This window comes from Sturnira hondurensis, unplaced genomic scaffold, assembly GCF_014824575.4.
Source record: "Sturnira hondurensis isolate 20B ecotype Veracruz unplaced genomic scaffold, ASM1482457v3 Scaffold0001872, whole genome shotgun sequence".
Classification (NCBI taxonomy): Eukaryota; Metazoa; Chordata; class Mammalia; order Chiroptera; family Phyllostomidae; genus Sturnira; species Sturnira hondurensis.
This window is the reverse complement of record NW_028074503.1, coordinates 24303828-24322931: the sequence shown is the minus strand read 5'-3', so window position 1 is coordinate 24322931 and position 19104 is coordinate 24303828. Positions and strand designations below refer to the sequence as shown.

Below are 19104 nucleotides of genomic sequence, written 5' to 3'. Positions count from 1 at the left end.
TGTTTCCTGCGAACGTACGGAGTCGGCTGCCGTACGGCCCCGGTAGCCAAGATGGCGGCGCCTGAGAGACGGTCGGGGCTTTATCGGGGCGACAACTTGGTCGTCGCGGAGTTGACGCACTGAACCTGCGTAATAGGGGTACGGTGCCCGGGAGGCGCGACGAGAAGCGGAAGTAGTAGTGGGCACTTTTGGAACCGCCGCGGACGCTGAGTGATCAGTGCAGGTTCACAGGTCGCTGGCGGGGGTCGCGAAGGGGTACGCCAGGAGTTGGGAGATGGTGAGTGCCGGGTCCAAGGACAGCGTCGGCGGTGGAGGTTAGGGCAGTTGGTTATGGTGGGTTCATCTGCAGAGGCGTGGGGGTCTGTGCTAAACCCTAACGGGAGTCTGTGAGCCAAATTGTGAGGTCCTGTGGGGAGCCTTAATTGGGCTCTGTGGACGGAATAATGGGGGTCCGATGGTCCGATTTTTTCCTGATGTATGAGCCATCTGGGACGTCTGTGATGAGCCTTTGTGGGAGTCCGTAATAGAAGTTTAGTGGGACCACTGATGGTAGTTCCTTGGGCGTCCGGATGAGGGATTGGTTTGGTGGAGAGAGAAGGGTGTGCGATGAGCCGCACTGGGTAGCCTGTAGGGTGCCGTGGCGACTTCGACTCGAGGGATCCGTGGGGAAAGCACGAGGGCGGCGGGGTGCGGGGGGTTAATGACGGAGGACCTGTTGGGGACTGTGATGGGAAGTCTGGATAAATTAGGTCGTGTCAGTGAGAGCCTGCGATGGGGGCAGTACGGGGTGGGTGGCAGGTGTTTGCAACGAGTGTGCGGACAGTGATGTGTCCGTGGGGTGAGTATGGGAGGCCTGGGGCAGCGATGGGGGTTATAAGCAGAGTAATGGGGTGTCAGGGATGAGTGGTGAGGTGGCATCTGTGGGGAGCATAGTGGGGAGGTGTATGAGGAGTGGGGACAGGAAGCCTGTTGGCAAAGTGTTGGGGTCTGTGATGAGCAATGATGGGGATTCTCTAAGGAGCCATAATGCCGGGCATCCCACAGGAGGGGGATGGCTCAGACCCAGAGCCTCCAGATGCTGGCGAGGACAGCAAGTCGGAGAACGGGGAGAACGCGCCCATCTACTGCATCTGCCGCAAACCAGACATCAATTGCTTCATGATGTGAGCCGGGGGAAAAGGTGGGCGGGGCTGACACCTGTCAAGGTTGGGTGAGGCCGTGGGTCCGGCCCCTCACATCTCCGCCACTCGCCCCATCCTCTGCAGCGGGTGTGACAACTGCAATGAGTGGTTCCATGGGGACTGCATCCGGATCACTGAGAAGATGGCCAAGGCCATCCGGGAGTGGTACTGTCGGGAGTGCCGAGGTGAGGGGTGGAATGGACAGGGCAGGCAGGTGGGGCTTAGAGGGAGTAGGAGGAGCAATAATGGGAGGGAGGCTGGGTCGTGGGGAGTAGCGATAATATTCGGTTGGCCAAAAAGTTTGTTTGCTTTTGGGGGGGTAAGAGAGCTCTAGTAGCGCTTAATTGTCTTTAACTTCATTGGAAACAATTTTGTTAGATTGTGACAACAATCAAGTCAGCATGCATTTTTAAAAAAACTGGCTGGTGTGGCTCAGTGGATTGAACACCAGCCTGCAAACCAAAAGGGTCTCCAGTTCGATTCCCAGTCAGGGCACATGCCTGGGTTGTGGGCCAGGTCTCCAGTAGGGGGCATGGGAGAGGCAACCACACATCAATGTTTCTCTCCCTCTTTCTCCCTTCACCTCTCTAAAAATAAATAAATACATAAAACATCAAAATTGTAAGTTTTGTGTACCCATTTTAGTATTGAAGATGGAAGAAAATATACAACATTTTTGGCATATCATGCTTTATTATTTCTTTTTCGATTTTATTTATTTATTTTCAGAGAGAGGGGAAAAGAGGAAGAGAGAGAGAGAGAAACATTGATCAGTTGCATCTCACATGCCCCCAACTGGGTACCTGGCTCACAACTCAGGCATGTGCCCTGACTGGGAATCAAACCAGTGACCTTTTGGTTCACAGGATGACACTCAGTCCCCTGAGCCATACGAGCCAGAGTACTTTATTATTTCAAGAAAGGTAAAAACGCAACTGAAACATAAAAAAAGATTTGCACTCCACATGGAGAAGGTGCTGTGACTGATCACACACCCAAAATGGTTTGTGAAGTTTCGTGCTGGAGGTTTCTCAGTGGATGATGCTCTGTAGGCGGGTGGACCAGTTGACGTTGATGGTGATCAGATCGAGACATTGAGAATAATGAACATCATACCACGTGGGAGATAGCTGACATAATCAAAATATCCTAATCAATGAAGTTATTTATGAAAATGGAAAGTGTGTGTTTTATTTTACATAAAAACTTCAATGGACTTTTTGGCCAACCCAGTGTGTCCGTGGGCAGAGTGACTGTTCTGTGGTGAGCCATAATAGAGGGTCTCATTGGAGGGGGCAGGCTCTGCCCTAGAGTAGGGGGGACTAGAGCAATTGGGTGGGACAGAAGAGGAGAGAAGAGGAAGAAAGAGTTCTGGGACCATCCAAGTCCCCCAGTGCCAACCTGCTGTGGCCCACCCTCTGGCCCACAGAGAAAGACCCCAAGCTGGAGATCCGCTATCGGCACAAGAAATCACGGGAACGGGACAGCAATGAGCGAGACGGCAGTGAGCCCCGGGATGAGGGTGGAGGGCGCAAGAGGCCTACCCCGGATCCAGACCTGCAGCGCCGGGCGGGGTCAGGGACAGGGGTTGGGGCCATGCTTGCTCGGGGCTCTGCTTCGCCCCACAAATCCTCTCCACAGCCCTTGGTGGCCACACCCAGCCAGGTGAGTGGCTGCAGTGGCTGGGATATGTAAGGTGATCCCGTTTCGGGCCCTACTTGGGTTCTTGATTTGTGTTCCGGGCACCTTCCCTCAGCATCACCAGCAGCAGCAGCAGATCAAACGGTCAGCCCGCATGTGCGGTGAGTGTGAGGCCTGCCGGCGCACTGAGGACTGTGGCCATTGCGACTTTTGCCGGGACATGAAAAAGTTTGGGGGCCCCAACAAGATCCGCCAGAAGTGCCGGCTGCGTCAGTGCCAGCTACGGGCCCGGGTGAGCATGGGCAGAGCAGGGCAGGGCCACATTAGGGGGCTGGTGTGTTCCAAGAAGAGCTGATTGAGGATAGGATTGGTGGGCCAGGTGGAGTTGTCCCTAACTGCATGTAGGCAGGTGGAAAGGAGCCTGGCCTGTCCGTATGAATGGGGCAGGACCAAGAGTGCTGGGCTAGCAGGGGAGACCCCACCTCAGGTTGACAGGGTACGGCTAGGTGTTTCTAGGTAGTCAGGCATGTCAGGGCAGATAGGGCACGGCCAAGTCTGGCTGTCAGCGTTGGGGCGTGCAGATGTGCCTGGGGAGGCAAGGTAGGGTAAATTGGTGGGGCTAGGCACCCTCCACCTACCTGGGGCTGACCTGGGCCTTCCTCCTGCTGGCACAGGAATCGTACAAGTACTTCCCGTCCTCGGTGAGTCCAGCCTTCCAGGTGGGGCAGGGCATGCGGGCAGGTTGTTCAGGGCCAGTCCTGAGATTCTGCCCTGCAGCTCTCGCCAGTGACGCCTTCAGAGTCCCTGCCAAGGCCTCGCCGGCCACTGCCCGCCCAGCAGCAGCCACAGCCATCACAGAAGCTGGGACGAATTCGTGAGGACGAGGGGACAGTGGCATCATCAGTAATCAAGGATCCACCTGAGGCTACAGCCACACCTGAACCACTCTCAGATGAGGATCTACCACTGGACCCTGACCTGTATCAGGACTTCTGTGCAGCGGCCTTTGATGACCACGGCCTGGTGAGCAGACAGAGCATCCCATGGTGGAAGGGTGGAGATTAATGAAAAGAGAGGAGGCAGAGGGTATGGAAGGCTAATTTGGGAACTGAGTAGGTGATGGGGTAGTCATGAGTGGGGCAAGTGGGTCAGTGTATGCCTTACTAACTTGCAGACCTGGATGAGCGACACAGAGGAGTCCCCATTCCTGGACCCTGCGCTGCGAAAGAGGGCAGTGAAAGTGAAGCATGTGAAGCGTCGGGAAAAGAAGTCTGAGAAGAAGGTGTTGGAGGGGTGAAATGGGTGTGGGAAGGCAGAGGGCAGGGGCTGAGCGGGGCAAGAGCCAAAAGGGGGTGGGATGCAGGGGGAGACAGGGGTCTGGGGCTGATCCCAACTCCACTCCAGCTCCTGACCTGCCATGTCCCATAGAAGGAAGAGAGATACAAACGGCATCGACAGAAGCAGAAGCACAAGGACAAATGGAAACATCCGGAGCGAGCTGATGTTAAGGATCCTGCATCCCTACCACAGTGCCTGGGGCCTGGCTGTGTGCGTCCTGCACAGCCTGGCTCCAAGTATTGCTCAGATGACTGTGGCATGAAGCTGGCAGCCAAGTGAGTCATTCTTCAAGGGTTCAAGGGAGTCAGCCAGTACAGGATAGGGCTTGACAAGACGCTTCTGTGTCAGTTACCTGTCCACCATTCAGTTAAACAAGCATCCACCTATCTGTCCACCACTCAGTCACTCATCTGCCAATTTATCTACCACTCAGTCACCTGTTTTCTTACCTTTTACCATTTAGTCATCCATCCATTCTGCCCTTTTTGGCTTACCCCACTTAATCATCTTGTTGCCTGCCACCTTTCTACCTGCATTCAAACGACTGCTTCCTGTAGCCGCATCTACGAGATCCTCCCCCAGCGCATCCAGCAGTGGCAGCAGAGCCCCTGCATTGCTGAGGAGCATGGTAAGAAGCTCCTTGAACGCATTCGCCGTGAGCAGCAAGGTGCCCGCACCCGCCTTCAGGAAATGGAGCGCAGATTTCACGAACTTGAGGCCATCATTACACGTGCCAAGCAGCAGGCTGTGCGAGAGGATGAGGAGGTGAGCAAGCATGGGTATGGCAATGTGGGACCTGGTACCTGGTTCTGCCTGGCCTCATTCTTTCCATCGCATGCAGAGCAATGAGGGTGACAGTGATGACACGGACCTGCAAATCTTCTGCGTCTCCTGTGGGCACCCCATCAACCCACGTGTTGCCTTGCGCCACATGGAGCGCTGCTATGCCAAGGTCAGGGTGTCAGCCTGAGAGGGCAGATGGTGTGGGAACATCATTGGGTCCTTGGGGAATAGATGTGCTGTCTGGGTGCTGTCTTGGGAGGGCATGCAGCACACATCCACAGTTCTCTCTATTTGTGCTCATCCTTCCAGTATGAGAGCCAGACGTCCTTTGGGTCCATGTACCCCACGCGCATTGAAGGGTGAGTGTGGGTAATGTGGGGCTAAAACAGGGAGGTTAAGACTAGGGTCAGAAGTAGAATGTTGGGGCAGGATATTGTGATGGGCAAGGATAGGTGGGCCCCCTTCCATTTCTCCCTTCACTACTCTCTTTTTACTTCAAATCCCCAGGGCCACACGACTCTTCTGTGATGTCTACAATCCTCAGAGCAAGACATACTGTAAGCGGCTCCAAGTGTTGTGTCCAGAGCACTCACGGGACCCCAAAGTAAGGTTTTCCCTCAATTCCCCACATTTTGTCACTCCTCCCTTCCTCACTGCCCCACATTGATCTCTTCCTTTCCCCCTCCCCTCCTTCCTTTTCTTTCCCTACCTGACCACTTTCATAACTGCCATGTTCCCTGCCTCATCACCCTTTATTCCTTTTTCCTGTCTTATCACCTCCTATTCCTTTTCCTTCCCCTGCCTCTTTAACCTCTACTCCTCCCTTTTTCTGGTCCTGTCCCCTGAACTCTCCACTCCTTCCCTCCTTTCTCCCTTCCTAATTCCTCATTCTTTTTCTTTTTTTCTTGGAGAGTGGGAGGGAAGGGGGAAGAGAGGGGGAGAAACACTGATGTGAAAGGGAAACATCGATCAGCTGACTCCTGTGCCCATCCATGCTAACCCAGGACCAAACTTGCAACCTAGGCACCTCCCTGACCAAGAATCCAACCCCTAACTTTTTGGTTTACTGGACCACGCTCCAACCGACTGATCCATTCCAGCCAGGGCCCCCTCCCCATTCTTGTCCTCCTTCCTTGCCACACCCCATTATTGTCCATGTCCTCAATCCCTGCAGGTGCCAGCCGATGAGGTATGCGGGTGCCCCCTTGTGCGCGATGTTTTTGAGCTCACAGGTGAATTCTGCCGCCTGCCCAAGCGCCAGTGCAACCGCCATTACTGCTGGGAGAAGTTGCGGCGAGCCGAAGTGGACTTGGAGCGTGTGCGTGTGGTAGGTTTCCATGCTGGAGGCGGCCAGGAGGAGGCTGGGGTGAGGCGGTTGTCCAGAGCTCCATGTCATGACTCCTTCTGCTCCTCTGGCAGTGGTACAAGCTGGATGAGCTGTTTGAGCAGGAACGCAATGTACGCACAGCCATGACAAACCGGGCAGGATTACTGGCCCTGATGCTGCACCAAACCATCCAGCATGACCCACTCACCACCGACCTGCGTTCCAGTGCTGACCGTTGAGCCTCACTGGCTCAGACATCCTCACAGCCTGCATTCCTCCATTCGTCTTTCTCCGATGGTCCCTCGGTTTCTCATTGTGCCCATCCACCATTTGACGGCCCATCTGCCTTTACCAGATGGTCTCAAAATTTCCTCCTGTCCTTGTCTTGCCTTCTGTTTCTCCACCTCCATCCTCTGTGCCCGGGTGGAACGGTGCAGTCTGCTCACCTTTGCTTCATTTTCCCCTGGTTTTGTTAATAAAATTTTGAAGAACCAAACTTTGGTCTCCATACTTTACCTAGTTGCATCTGAATTCTCAACACTGCCCCCCCCCCCCGTGGGCAGGTAGAAGGGCCAGTGTATGTGTAGGCTGTGAGAACACACAGCTGGCACCCTCTAGGTGCCAGTTCCCCCCGTGGGCTGTGGGGTATGACCTGCTGCGGGAGAGCCCAGTGATCTATATTCACCGCCTCATTTTGAGACAGTGGGTATACAGTCGGCGCTCATTCAGTGTGGCTCATTTACCACCCCTGTGTGAACGTTGATGTTCTCTAGACCAGAAGTGTAGTCAACGATGGGCACAAGGCCCCCTCTTTCCTCACAACCCCCTCTCTTGGGGCATGTATGCAGCAAGAGTCCACTGACTTTGTCCCGGGACTTCCACCCGGCCAGCCGTGGTTGTCCGGTCCGGGGACGGGCTCGCACTCAGCGGTTGGTTGCCGCGACCTGGCCTGTTTACTTCTAGCGCGGCACCGCCCCCTTCCCCAGTTCCCGCGGAAGGAGCGGGGGCCAGCGCGCGCCGCCAATTGTCTCCGCGCGCTCCAGCAACTGTGCAGCGGAGTGGAGAGAGCGGGACACAATAGTCCTGGGGAACAGTTTCCGCAGGGACTGGAGAGCACTGGCGCGACCCAAGCGAGAGGTGGGAGAGGAGGGCTCCGGCACAGCCCCAGTTTTCCTCGCTCCTACCCCGGGTTACTCCTGGAGACCGTCTAGGCAACCGTGAACGCAGGGCCATCCCCAACCCTCCACGCCCACTTCGGTTGGGAACGGAGAGCGCAGGCGCAAACGAGGTGGGCGGAGTGGCGAGAACTAACGGGGGCGAAGCGAGAAGCGTTGGGGCTGCGGGTCTCTTATTGGGACGCGAGGGTAGTTGGGCTTCAGCACGCAAGCGCAGCTAGAACCGGCAAGGGGCGCGCGCCGCCGCAGGGCGAAGCACGCAGGCGCGGGGTCCTCCCTATTAAGGGCAAGCGCCAACCCGGCATTAGCGCGCAGGCGTCTCTTTAGGAGCGGAACCCTGGGGGCGGGCCCCGGATTTCCGGTTACGGGTGCAACGAACGGCCGCGGCGGCGACAGCTAGCGCTTGAGCGGCTGCAGAGGAGGAAGAAGAGCAGGGCAAGGCGGGAGTCACAGGCCGGACCCTCGTCATGGGTCCGCGAACCTAGAGCTACGAAAGCTACCGGCCCGGTGCCGAGCTGGTGAGACAGTCGTGGGGGTGGAAGTGGAGCTCCCTTAGGCGGAGGAAAGGGAAGACGTGAGGCTCAGAACGCAGACGGAGAGGGCCCTCAGGCCGACGAGTGGGAGGAATGGCGGCGTCGGAATACTGAACGGGAGGAATGGGGAGATGTAGGCGGAGGACGGAGGGGACTGGGGCTCAGAACGCTGACAGTGGAGGTGTCGGGATCCTGGGCGAGAACTTAGAGGAATGAGGGAGGATCCAAATGCTGAGGGGAGACATTGGGGCCTCTCAGGTTAAGGAGAGACAAATAAGTGCTCAGAACCTGAGGGGCATAAATAAGGGCCTCTCAGGCAGATGACGGAAAGAAGTGGAGTCGTTGGGATGCTGAAAGGGAGGGACGGGGCCTCTTGGGGGGACGAGGAGAAATAGGGTGTCAAAACACTGACAGGGATGGCGTGGTCCTGGTCCAAGAACAGACGAAGGCGGGGTTTAGAATGCCGAAGGAAGAAATCAGGGCCTTCGGACTGACGCGACGAATGGAAGATGAGGATGCTGAGAGGAAGGAGTTAAAAGAACTTTTTAGTTGCAGAGGAGAGGAATAGGAAGGTTCCAGGTCTGAGATTGGGGAGGAATTATGGCTCAGAACACTGTTGGAGGAAATAAGGCGGGAGGATTTCAGGCTGAAGAACAGAGGGAATGAGGGGCTGTTCAGGTCGGGGATGCACCGGAGGTGTGGACTCGGGTACAGGGCACAGAGGAAATCGAGGCAGCACTGGGGCAGCAGGATAAGAGGGCGTCGTCATACAGGGAAGGAATGGGAGCGTTAAAAGACTGAAAGAAACTGGGGACTCCTGAGTCAAGAAAGGGAGCAAATGGGCACCAGAACACTGACATATGGTGCTGGGACCTCAGTCTGAGCATGAGAGGAATGGGCCTCCTGAGCTGAGGGTGGGGAGTGTGGAGGTCTCAGGGTGACAAAGGAGCGGAGTAGGGGGCCAGTGAGTCAAAGACAAAATATCTTCTGGGCCAAGGACAGGGAGAAATAAAGAGGAAGAATGAAGAGTCCTAGATTGGCAGTAGGGAGAAATGATGGGCTTTCAGGCCGAGGATGGGGAGCAATAGGGGATCTGGACACGCAGAGTGCGGAAGGAGGACCCTTGGGTTGAGGATGGGGCTACCAGGTCAAGACCATGGGGAATTTAAAGCTCCTGGGCTCAGGTCAGGGAAGAACTGAGGGGAGTGGGGGTTTTCTCTTCCTTACATTGGCCAGTCACCTGTAGCAGGCCTCAGGTCTTGGACAAGTATTGATAGATACCAGTGGTTTGTGTGGCCTGGGGCACAACACGTCAGCTCCTATAGCCTCAGTTTCTCCCATCTTCCCCTCTATGTTGCAGGCTGCTGCTCCTTCCCTTGTCCCCCATGGCTGAGGAGTGGCTGGACTGCCCAGCCCTGGGCCCAGGCTGGAAGCGCCGTGAGGTTTTTCGCAAGTCAGGTGCCACCTGTGGACGTTCAGACACCTATTACCAGAGGTACTGGTTGGGTTATGGACAGAGTCAGGTTGGGCTGAGCCCGGTTAGGCAGAGTGAAATCGAGGTGTGTGTTTAAATTTATGGGTGCGGCCAAACTAAAATTAGGCATATACATTTGATCCTCATTATTTGCAGAGTCCATATTTGCAAATTCATCTATTCAGTAAAATGTGTTTGTGTCCCTAAAGTCATTACTCAGCTGTGCTTTCGTGATCATTTGTGGATATGCACAGAGCAGCAAAAAAATTTAAGTCGCTTGATGCACACGTCCCCAGGTGTAGAACAAGGCCTTCTTCTTTCAGCACTTGTACTGTAAACAAGTTCTTTTCCGGTCTCCTTAGTGTCGTGTTTTTCAACTTCTTGTGCTGTTTGCAATAGCCCCCAAGCTTTCTGATGAAGTGCTATCTAGTGTTGTAAATGCAAGAAACATGTGATGTGCTGTAGGGGAAAATACATGTTAAATGAGATTTGTTCAGGTGTGAGTTGCAGTGCTGTTGGCTGTGTGTTCAATATCAATGAAGCGAAAATGAACATGTAGAAAAATAGGAGGAAATTTACTAATTTGCACATGAGGATGCTTTAGAAAATGATAAAGTAGCATGCGATGAAGCTAAAGAAAAGGTGGAAAATATGGAAAGTCCTAAAATACGGTATATGGTGCAGATGGACTCCAAAGCTTCTGGTTTTACGTTATTCAAAGACCAAGCAGTCAATTACTTGTAAGAAGAATATATTAAATGGGGTCTCTTTAAAGAGAAACACACATAAAACAAGGTCACGTAGCGTCAGTTTTAAAAAATGTCATGATCTGAGGCCTGTAGGAACCCAACCTATAGTCCCACTGGGAGCACTGGTTCTGTGTTCTATAATCCAGTGTTAATGGTGAATTTAAAACTACCCTAAATAATGAAATTTTGACTGTAATACATAAGCATACATCTTTATAAACAATTTACCCTTAAGGATTTAAGATATTTTAAGGTATATTAGTAATGTATTACTTATTAAGTTTTTTGTATTCTTTCTGAACTTTGTCTAACTTGTTTTCCTGGAAGAATATAATAAAATTACAAATGTAATTATATTATTCATATTTAGTTGTACATTTATTTGCATACTTATAATGTTTAAAACCGGCCAGTGTTGCTCAGTTGGTTGGAGCGCCTTCCTGTAAACTGAAAGGCTGTGGATTCAGTCCCAGGTCAAGGCACATACTGGGTTTCGAGTTCGATCCCTGGTCTGGTCGGGGTGCATACAGGAGGCAGTCCGTCGATGTTTCTCACATCAGTGTTTCTTTCTCCCGCTCCTCCTTCCTTTCCTGTCTTTCTAAAAGTAATGGAAAAAAAATGTCCTCAGGTGAGGAGAAAAAATCTTTCAACATTTACAAACGTAAGTGCAATTATCAAGAACTGTAAGGGATTAGAGATTTTACCGTGATTAGGTCAAGATAACAAGTGAGTATGTCACTGTTTTGTGGATGCTGGTAGGAGATACGAGATTCCTGCGTCAGAGATGAAAGAGCTTATTGCTGATAGCAATAGCAGTATCCAGAATGACGTCATTTTTGTCCTCGTTCCCTGAACGTGGGTTCCCACAGGATGACATGAAGAGGGCTAACTAGCACCTGCATATGCACTGGGTTATGTTGTAGGAGAGGAACCCTGAGTCCCACCCCCCCACTTTTTATGTTAAATTTATTAGGATGACATTGGTTCATGTGGCCATATAGGTTTCAAGTGTACATTTCTATGACACATGATCCACGTATTGCATTGTTTGCCTACCACCCAAAGTCACATCGTCTTCTGTCACTGTATATTTGGCATCCAATCTTTTACAGTGTTTAGGACAGTAGGGTGTCTTCCCTTTTTTCTAAAAGGAAACCCTTTGTCTTCCAAGGTTTTGATGTATTAACATCCTTGAAAAGATAGTTAACTGCAAAGGATAGTTCATGCCTTCTTTTAGGACTTAGGGAAGTCCAAGAGACCTGTTCAGTATTGTGTCCTAACATCAGTTGCTTAACACTTATTTTTTATGTAGCATTTATTTGTTTATACATCTGTTTGTGTATTTATATGTACATTTTTATATGTACCTTTTAAAGCATGTTTTTATGTAAGTTTTCTTATTTGTGTGTTTAGGATGTAATGCTAATACATTTATGTGTTGTTTAGTGTGTTTCTGTTCCTATTTGTGTTTATTTCACTTATGTAGAAATACCACTAGTAGTATGTGTTATAAATATACACATTTATTTGCATTTACATTATTTATTATTAATGTTTGTATACCTGTTGGTGTTTATATACCTTTAATATTCTTTTTATTCAGGGTTAGTTGGGGTAGGGCCTGGTCAGGCAGGTCCCAGGCTACCTTTTATATCCTGCCAGCCCTGCAGACCTGTTTACTTTCTGGTGGGAAGGTTGTCTGGGAGGAGCAGTAGTGTCTCCACCTGCCTACCAACTCCTCCTGGCCACTCCCAGCCCCACAGGAGACAGGATCCGAAGTAAGGTTGAACTGACCCGCTACCTGGGCCCTGCATGTGATCTCACCCTCTTCGACTTCAAGCAAGGCATCCTGTGCTATCCAGCCCCCAAGGTACTGCACAGTGCGGGGTACCCAGGTGCACGGGTGGCTGAGCCACCTAATACCCACCCACTGACCTACATTCTTCTTCCCTTTGCTCTCATCTCCAGGCCCAATCTGAGGCTGTCCCTAGCAGGAAGCGGAAGAAGCCTTCGAAGCCAGTTAAAGCTGGGAAATGTCAGGCTGGACCCCAGAGAGTTGAGGTCAGAAAGGAGGCTCCAAGGGATGAGACCAAGGCTGATGCTAACACAGCCCCAGCTTCGCTCCCTGCGCCTGGGTGAGTTTTGGCCTAAAGTGAACCAACTGGGAGGTGGTTGTGGTTGGCAGTGCACTCAGGGCCCCACACTCATGTCTCCTATCCCAGGTATTGTGAGAACTGTGGAATCAGCTTCTCAGGGGATGGTACTCGGAGGCAGCGGCTCAAGACATTGTGCAAGGACTGCAGAGGTGAGTGGCCCCTAGGATACTGGGAAATAGGAGCTGGATCGGGTTCTGTGTTGGGCTGGAGGTTGAATGGTGGGCGTCGAGGCAGAGGCACTGGATAAGGTCAGATATGTGATGCTCCCTTTCTGCTTCTCTTCTTACCTCTCCTTTTCCTCAGCTCAGAGAATTGCTTTCAACCGGGAGCAGAGGATGTTTAAGGTAAGCACAGTCTGCCTCCTTCTCACAAGTATATGGTGGGAGCAAGATGTGATGGAAGCTGGCGGAGTGTCTGAAGGAGTGGTGTTAGAGGGTGTTAGAATCATTCTGTAGGGACCTAGCTACAGTCAACAGGCTGCAATGGGAAGTAAGGAGGTGGTAGTAGACACAGTGATGAGGTTAACAGGGACAGTAGATATTGTGGGGGCCTCAGTGATGGTGGCTAATTAATAATTATCAGATATAGTAATGAGTCAAATAGGGGACTAGCAGACTTGGTGATGGGAACTAATTAGGGTCAGCAGACACTTGAGGAGCAGTGCTCCTGGAGTCATTCTGCTTGGGCATGTGACTTTGCCCCACCCATTCCTGGCAGCGTGTGGGCTGTGGAGAGTGTTCAGCCTGCCGGGTAACTGAGGACTGCGGGGCCTGCTCCACCTGCCTTCTGCAGCTGCCCCATGATGTGGCCTCGGGGCTGTTTTGCAAGTGCGAGCAGAGACGGTGCCTGCGGATTGTGGAAAAGGTGAGTGAGGTAGATGGGGTGGACCCGAGGCTAACCCTACCCCCTGGCCCTCATAGCCCTGGCCCTGTGCATCATGCCTCTGGCCCCCCCACAGAGCCGAGGGTGTGGAGTATGCCGGGGCTGTCAAACCCGAGAGGACTGTGGCCATTGCCGAGTCTGCCTTCGCCCTCCCCGCCCTGGTCTCAGGCGCCAGTGGAGGTGCGTCCAGCGGCGCTGCCTACGAGTGAGTCAGGCTGGAGGGGCCGGTGCCGGTGGGGCCAGGGCTGGGGCAGAGCTCGTTCTTCTATTAAACTTGCTGCTGCTACTGCTTTTCAACTGGCCTTGCCTACCTCATGTCTTCTTTTCTCCTTCACCCCACTCTCACCTCCCTGGCTCCACCTACCTGCTCCTGTCTGCCAGCATCTTGCCCACCGCCTGCGTCGCCACCATCAGCGATGTCAACGACGCCCTCCCCTAGCTGTGGCTCCCCCTGCTGTGAGTGCCTTATCCCACACTCTGCCTGTCTGTCCCATGCATGCTTTCTGCATTCCTGGGTGGGGAGGGTCCTGTGTCTGCCTGGTGCCACCAAGCTTAAACTAAAGTACCTTTTTGGCTTTCTCATAGGGTAAGAAACGTAGCCGCCGCAGGGGAGGCTGCGACTCCAAGATGACTGCCCGGCGGCGCCCCCGAACCCAGCCACTGCCTCCGCTTCCCCCATCTCAGCCTCCAGAGTCCCCAGAGCTGGTGAGGCCCTGGAGGGCAGGGGGAAGGCACGACCCTACTCTTACCCATTACCTACCCTGACCCCACCCCATTTGCCTCTGCAGCGCCCCAGAGCCCTGGGCCCCTCGCCACCTGCCGAGTTCATCTATTACTGTATAGACGAGGACGAGCTAGTGAGTGGCCCCATCTTATCTGGACAAGCCTAGACTCTCCCAGGGCCCTCAGTTAAGCCCAAAGAAGCACACGCTGCACTGGGCCTAATAGGGGAGTAGCAAGGCATAGTAATGGGCACTAGTACGGGATGAGCAGACAGTCGGGAAGGGACTAATATGGGACCAACAGGTGCACCGATTGTACCTAATGTCAAATGAAGCAACATTCTGGTGGGGCTACAAGAGGAGAAGCTGACACAGTGACCAGAGTTCACACAGGACAAGTAGATGTAGCAGGTATGGTGATAGGAGCTAATAGAGAGTCAGCAAAATCCTTCTGGAGGTGGGAAGGTCAAAGGTACTGCCTGGGTAGCTAGTGGGGGCTAGCAGATAGTGTGATAGGTACTGTGTTGGAGCAGCCACAGTGCTAATGGTACGAAAGCTACCTGGTACAAGGTAGTGCCTAATGCAGGGCTAACAAGACACTGAGCTGTGACTGATGGGAGTCAGGTTAAGACTACAACTAGTTCCTTCCCATGGGGCTAGTGGAGAAGCAACAGGAACAGTGCTGCAATTGTCCTAGTGACAGCACCCCTGTACTCCCTTCCCTGTCCCCCAGCAGCCTTACACAAACCGCCGGCAGAACCGAAAGTGTGGGGCCTGTGCAGCCTGCCTGCGGCGGATGGACTGTGGCCACTGTGACTTCTGCTGCGACAAGCCCAAATTTGGTGGCAGCAACCAGAAACGCCAGAAGTGTCGTTGGCGCCAGTGCCTGCAGTTTGCCATGGTAGGTGGGGCAGGAAGGGTCAGGTAGGCAAGATAGGTTGGACCAGGTCCCCTAGTGCCTGGGAGTGATAGACCTGGTATGTAGGTGAGTGAGGCCAGAGGGGTCCTGCAGCCTCAGAGGAGTGCATGGGGTGATGGGCTTGGTCAGGGATTAGCAGATTTTGTTCCAGAGTAAATGAGAAACCTGGGTGGCATTGGCATTGGTAACAGGAGACTAGGAGGCTCAGTGATGAAGGGTTCATATGTAAGCAGATTTTGTGCCATTACTAATGGGGGGGGATCAGCAGGTATGTTGGTCAAGTCATTGCATCAGGTGGCCATAACACCCCGCCTTTCCTCACAGAAGCGCCTGCTGCCAAGTGTCTGGGCAGGGTCCGAGGATGGGGCAGGTTCGCCCCCACCTTACCCTCGTCGAAAGAGGCCTGGATCTACTCGACGGCCCCATCTGGGCCATACCCTGAAGCACCCCTTGGGCACTTCCACAGCCCGACGAGAACATGCCCAGACTCCAATGAAGCAGGAGGCAGGCAGTGGCTTTGTGTTGCCCCCACCTGGCACTGACCTCGTGTTCTTACGAGAGGGTGCAACCAGTCCTGTACAGGTGCCTGGCCCTACCCCAGCTTCTACACAATCCCGCTTGCAGGTGAGGGCTCCACCTTATCCTGCCCTTCCCAGCCCTATCCAGCCTTCTTCCAGGAAGCTGGGACCAAGTCTGCTGCCGTCCTCCTTCACACAGGAGGCCCAGAGCCCTGGCCTGAGTTGGGTTGTGGCCTTACCCCAGGTGAAGCAAGAGAAGGCGGATGCCCACGAAGACTGGACACCGGGTACAGCCATCCTGACTCCTGTAATGCTGCCTGGCTGCCCCAGCAAGGTGGGGGTCAGTGATGGGTGATCTGTGAGCAGAGTGATGGTGAGCCATAATGATGGTTCTTTGTGCAGAGCAATAGGTGTGCTGATTGCAGCTTCTTTGCAAAATTACTCTGCTTTCCCCAGGCAACCAGCTTTGCCTGCTTTGCTGCCTAGCTAACAGAAAAATGGAAATCTGTGAGGAATGGGATGGTTTTTCTGTGCTGAAGTGTGATAGGAGTGGGATTGATCAGCACAGTGACAGGTTGGCCTATAGAGACTCTTTCCTTGGGCCAACCTGCCTTTCTGACTGTTGCTCTTTTCCCACCTCTCCCAGGCAGTAGACCAAGGCCTGCCACGTGTGAAGCAAGAGCCACCTGACCCTGAGGAGGACAAGGAGAAGAGCAAGGATGACTCAGCCTCTGATTCAGCCCCAGAGGAGGCAGGAGGGGCTGGCACACCAGTGGTCAGTGCTGGGGGACACTGCACCCTGCCCTGACCCAGCTTAACCTCGCCAGCCATGTTGACCCATGATGTTAATTCTTCCCCAGATCACGGAGATTTTCAGCCTGGGTGGAACCCGCCTCCGGGATACAGCAGTCTGGTTACCAAGGTGTGCCCCGCATAGTGAGGGGTGGGGATGGGGTGGGTGCCGGTCAGATGTGGGCCTTCAGTTTTGAAAGTACAGCCAATATTTTGCCATGTGCAGTGGGAGGTAAAGGCCCCACACCACTGCACAGAGCATGATCAGTGAGGAGGTATCTAGGAGCAAACCTAGACCCTTAGAGATTTCCTGAGGTCCAGGTCAGGGCTCACCTGGGGGCAGGGAGTAGGATGTCAGCTAGGAGGACTTGGTGCCCTGTGATGAGATTAGAAGGGAAAAAAGGCAGGAAAGCCTGGTTCCTAAGAAAAACCAGCAGGTGTCAGACTTTAAATTTTTTTTCATAGAATCATCATTTGGGGTCTTCAATGCCTTTAATGTCTCCTAGAGATGACCAGGTGGGCTGGGCTGTGGTAAGTGGGCAGGAGGTCTGGCTCCACATGCTACTGTGTGATCTTGAACTAGTTCTGCACCTCCTGGAGCATCCTCTGTGGAAGGGACTAGGCTGTTTTTCCTGAAATTTTCCTGGGCCTGTCAAGGTTATTAACAGTTTCAGCTGCTGTGCAGAAATGTCCCTGCAGGCCTGGCAAGAGGACAAAGCTAGGCGCCTTTAAGGACTGGGGTAGTGGGTGAGGACAGGGGAATGCTGCTTCCTGCAGAATGTTAACAGGCTTTGCACAGAGCCCTAGACACAGGCAACATAAACAATTGGCCTCAGCACCTGGATTCCTTTGTTCTACAAACTAGTTTCTATAGGCTAGAGACCCCTCTGTCTGCACTTGGGCAATTACAGAGCTACTGATTTAGTCCCTGCTGCATACACTGCAGTGTGGGAGATACAGCAGTGAATACAGTGATTGTGAGAGGCTTATCCTTCAGGATTCCTGCCTTCAGGGAGCTTATAATCTAACTGGGAAACAGTTTCCCAATGCATTACATATAATGGAGAAGGTAATGATATTCTACATCATTAGTAATGGAAGATTTTAGAGAGGAGAAAAGGAATAATTAAGGGGAAGTAGATGGCTAACACAGACAGGAAAAGATTTTGTGATGCTCCGTTTTGTACCTAGCAAACCTCATTCAACATACAGACCTGCTCCCTCTTCTCTAGGTCCAAGGGCCTTAAAAAACCTGGAACTAGAAAGCAGTAGACTGGAGGCTTCCGCAGACTGTAGGATTCAAGGTGACATTTACAGACCGGCTTTATGAGAGACAACACTGATCCATCTACTCAGAGGCTGGACCATAGAGCGATTGCCAGGGCTTGTGTAGAAGTCAGTAGGAACTGGAAAAACCCACCACCAACCCAGAGGAGCAGGCCTGTTCAGTCCTTTGAGCTTATAGAGGAAGTAAGCAAGAAGGGGGGAGAGAGTAGAAAGTTGGTTGGTATATCTGCTCCAACTGGTGCAAATCCCAGAAGCCTGAGAGTGATACGTTTGGATATTAGGGGTGGAGGAGCTGGGGCTGGGGTTGGGGGATAGAACTAGAGCCACCGTAAAACAACCTAAACAAGCCATCTTCATAAATAATATTAAGTGGCTTCTGGGTGAGACCTGGCAGTGTCTCTAAATATTTCCTCAGGGAAACAGCAATTGAAAATGTAATGTGAATAAATAAGGAAAGGAACTGCAATTTGGTGAGTTCTTCCTTATGGACCCAGTTTATTTCTCAGAACGGTCTTTTTAGGAAGACATTGATTTTGCCCATTTTTGCAGATGGAAAAACAGACTCAGAAATTAAATAACTTGTCCAATTCAGACAGTTAGTATTGATAGAGCCTAGAATCAAACCAGGTTGTAAAATCCCTGTTCTTTAAACCGCTAACCTATAAACTGTAATCCCGAGTTTGATGATGTAACAATATAGTAACAGAAGTTTCCAGCGACTCTGAAAACAAGGATTAATTTAAGCATTATAACAAATCCCTTACACTGCTGTCTGGCGTGGTTTAGGGAATGCAGAGGCTGTGTGGATGTGGTCACCTTGTCAGAGCACCTGTGCACACGGGGACTGCGTTCTTTCCAGGCCTCTGGTGTTGCGTAGGGTTCCTCAAACCCTGAAGGGCACCCTTCCCCACTGGTTGCTGTCCATTTGGTTTGTTTCCTTTACTCCTGCTCCTCAGCCAAAGTAGTCTTTGGAAGTAAAGCTCCAGCTTGGCTCATCTTTCTTGACAGCTTGCATCCTCTGCCCCTTGACATTTGTGCTTGGTTTCTGTTCTCAGCCTCTGTCTGCCAGGAGCCTGAGTACCCTATCAAAGGACAATGTTGGCTTAGCCCTGCCTCACTTTCCAATACTTTGCATAATGCTAAACATGACTAGACATGTGGTTTATTACCTACCAGCTTTATAGGGCTGGGACTGAGTGTGTGCCCCCTTAAATTTTGTATCTTATGTCCCTCCCCTGCCTTATTCTAGTTTCAGCCTTGCAGCATTAGATAATTCACATGTAGATTAACCATTCCCCTACCTTAACTCATGAGTCCTCTGGCCCTTCCTTTGCCTGTTCCTACCTACTTTAGCCAGAGCCCACTGGATAATTTTCTGCTGTTTTGCTCTTCCCAGGATCCAGCCACCAAGCCCTAGTATTCTGGTAATTTTGGCAATGATGTCCTAAGTGAAATTATTTGATTGGTATTCTGACTGATGAGATAAGAGTCTGGTTACCATGTGTATCAGGGTACAATTAGAAAAGCAGCACCACTAATATAAAGATTTTATATATATGTATGTATGTATATTTATATATATGTATATATGTATATTGTTCTACGGGATTTATTATAGGGATTTCAC

The 19104-nt window shown here is 52.1% G+C and overlaps 2 protein-coding genes across 18 annotated transcripts; both read left to right on the top strand.

Moving 5' to 3' along the window:
* CXXC1 (CXXC finger protein 1) lies at positions 1 to 6766 on the top strand. 2 transcript variants are annotated; one of them, XM_037034270.1, is made up of 15 exons: positions 8 to 277; positions 1045 to 1163; positions 1266 to 1366; positions 2611 to 2846; positions 2938 to 3114; positions 3497 to 3523; positions 3600 to 3845; positions 3997 to 4104; positions 4251 to 4435; positions 4718 to 4925; positions 5002 to 5112; positions 5253 to 5302; positions 5451 to 5547; positions 6118 to 6270; positions 6363 to 6766. In XM_037034270.1, exons 1-15 carry the CDS (start codon positions 275 to 277, stop codon positions 6507 to 6509), a joined length of 1968 nt encoding a protein of 655 aa, XP_036890165.1. In that variant the 5' UTR covers positions 8 to 274; the 3' UTR covers positions 6510 to 6766. The 2 variants fall into 2 exon arrangements, with proteins under 2 accessions (XP_036890174.1, XP_036890165.1); XM_037034279.1 differs by lacking the exon at positions 3497 to 3523 and having other exon boundaries at positions 1 to 277.
* A 523-nt stretch (positions 6767 to 7289) lies between these two features.
* On the top strand, positions 7290 to 19034 carry MBD1 (methyl-CpG binding domain protein 1). Of its 16 annotated transcripts, none has more exons than XM_037034163.1 (17): positions 7786 to 7963; positions 9339 to 9473; positions 11957 to 12071; positions 12170 to 12336; positions 12424 to 12506; positions 12661 to 12701; positions 13075 to 13221; positions 13316 to 13444; positions 13621 to 13695; positions 13825 to 13944; positions 14028 to 14096; positions 14698 to 14862; positions 15205 to 15504; positions 15598 to 15732; positions 16045 to 16173; positions 16259 to 16320; positions 17423 to 19034. In XM_037034163.1, the coding sequence occupies exons 2-17, from the start codon at positions 9364 to 9366 to the stop codon at positions 17460 to 17462; spliced, it is 1887 nt and encodes a 628-aa protein (XP_036890058.1). In that variant the 5' UTR covers positions 7786 to 7963; positions 9339 to 9363; the 3' UTR covers positions 17463 to 19034. The 16 variants fall into 16 exon arrangements, with proteins under 16 accessions (XP_036890030.1, XP_036890040.1, XP_036890058.1 ...); XM_037034171.1 differs by having other exon boundaries at positions 14695 to 14862; positions 15643 to 15732; XM_037034155.1 differs by having other exon boundaries at positions 14695 to 14862.
* Positions 19035 to 19104: the final 70 nt, after the last annotated feature.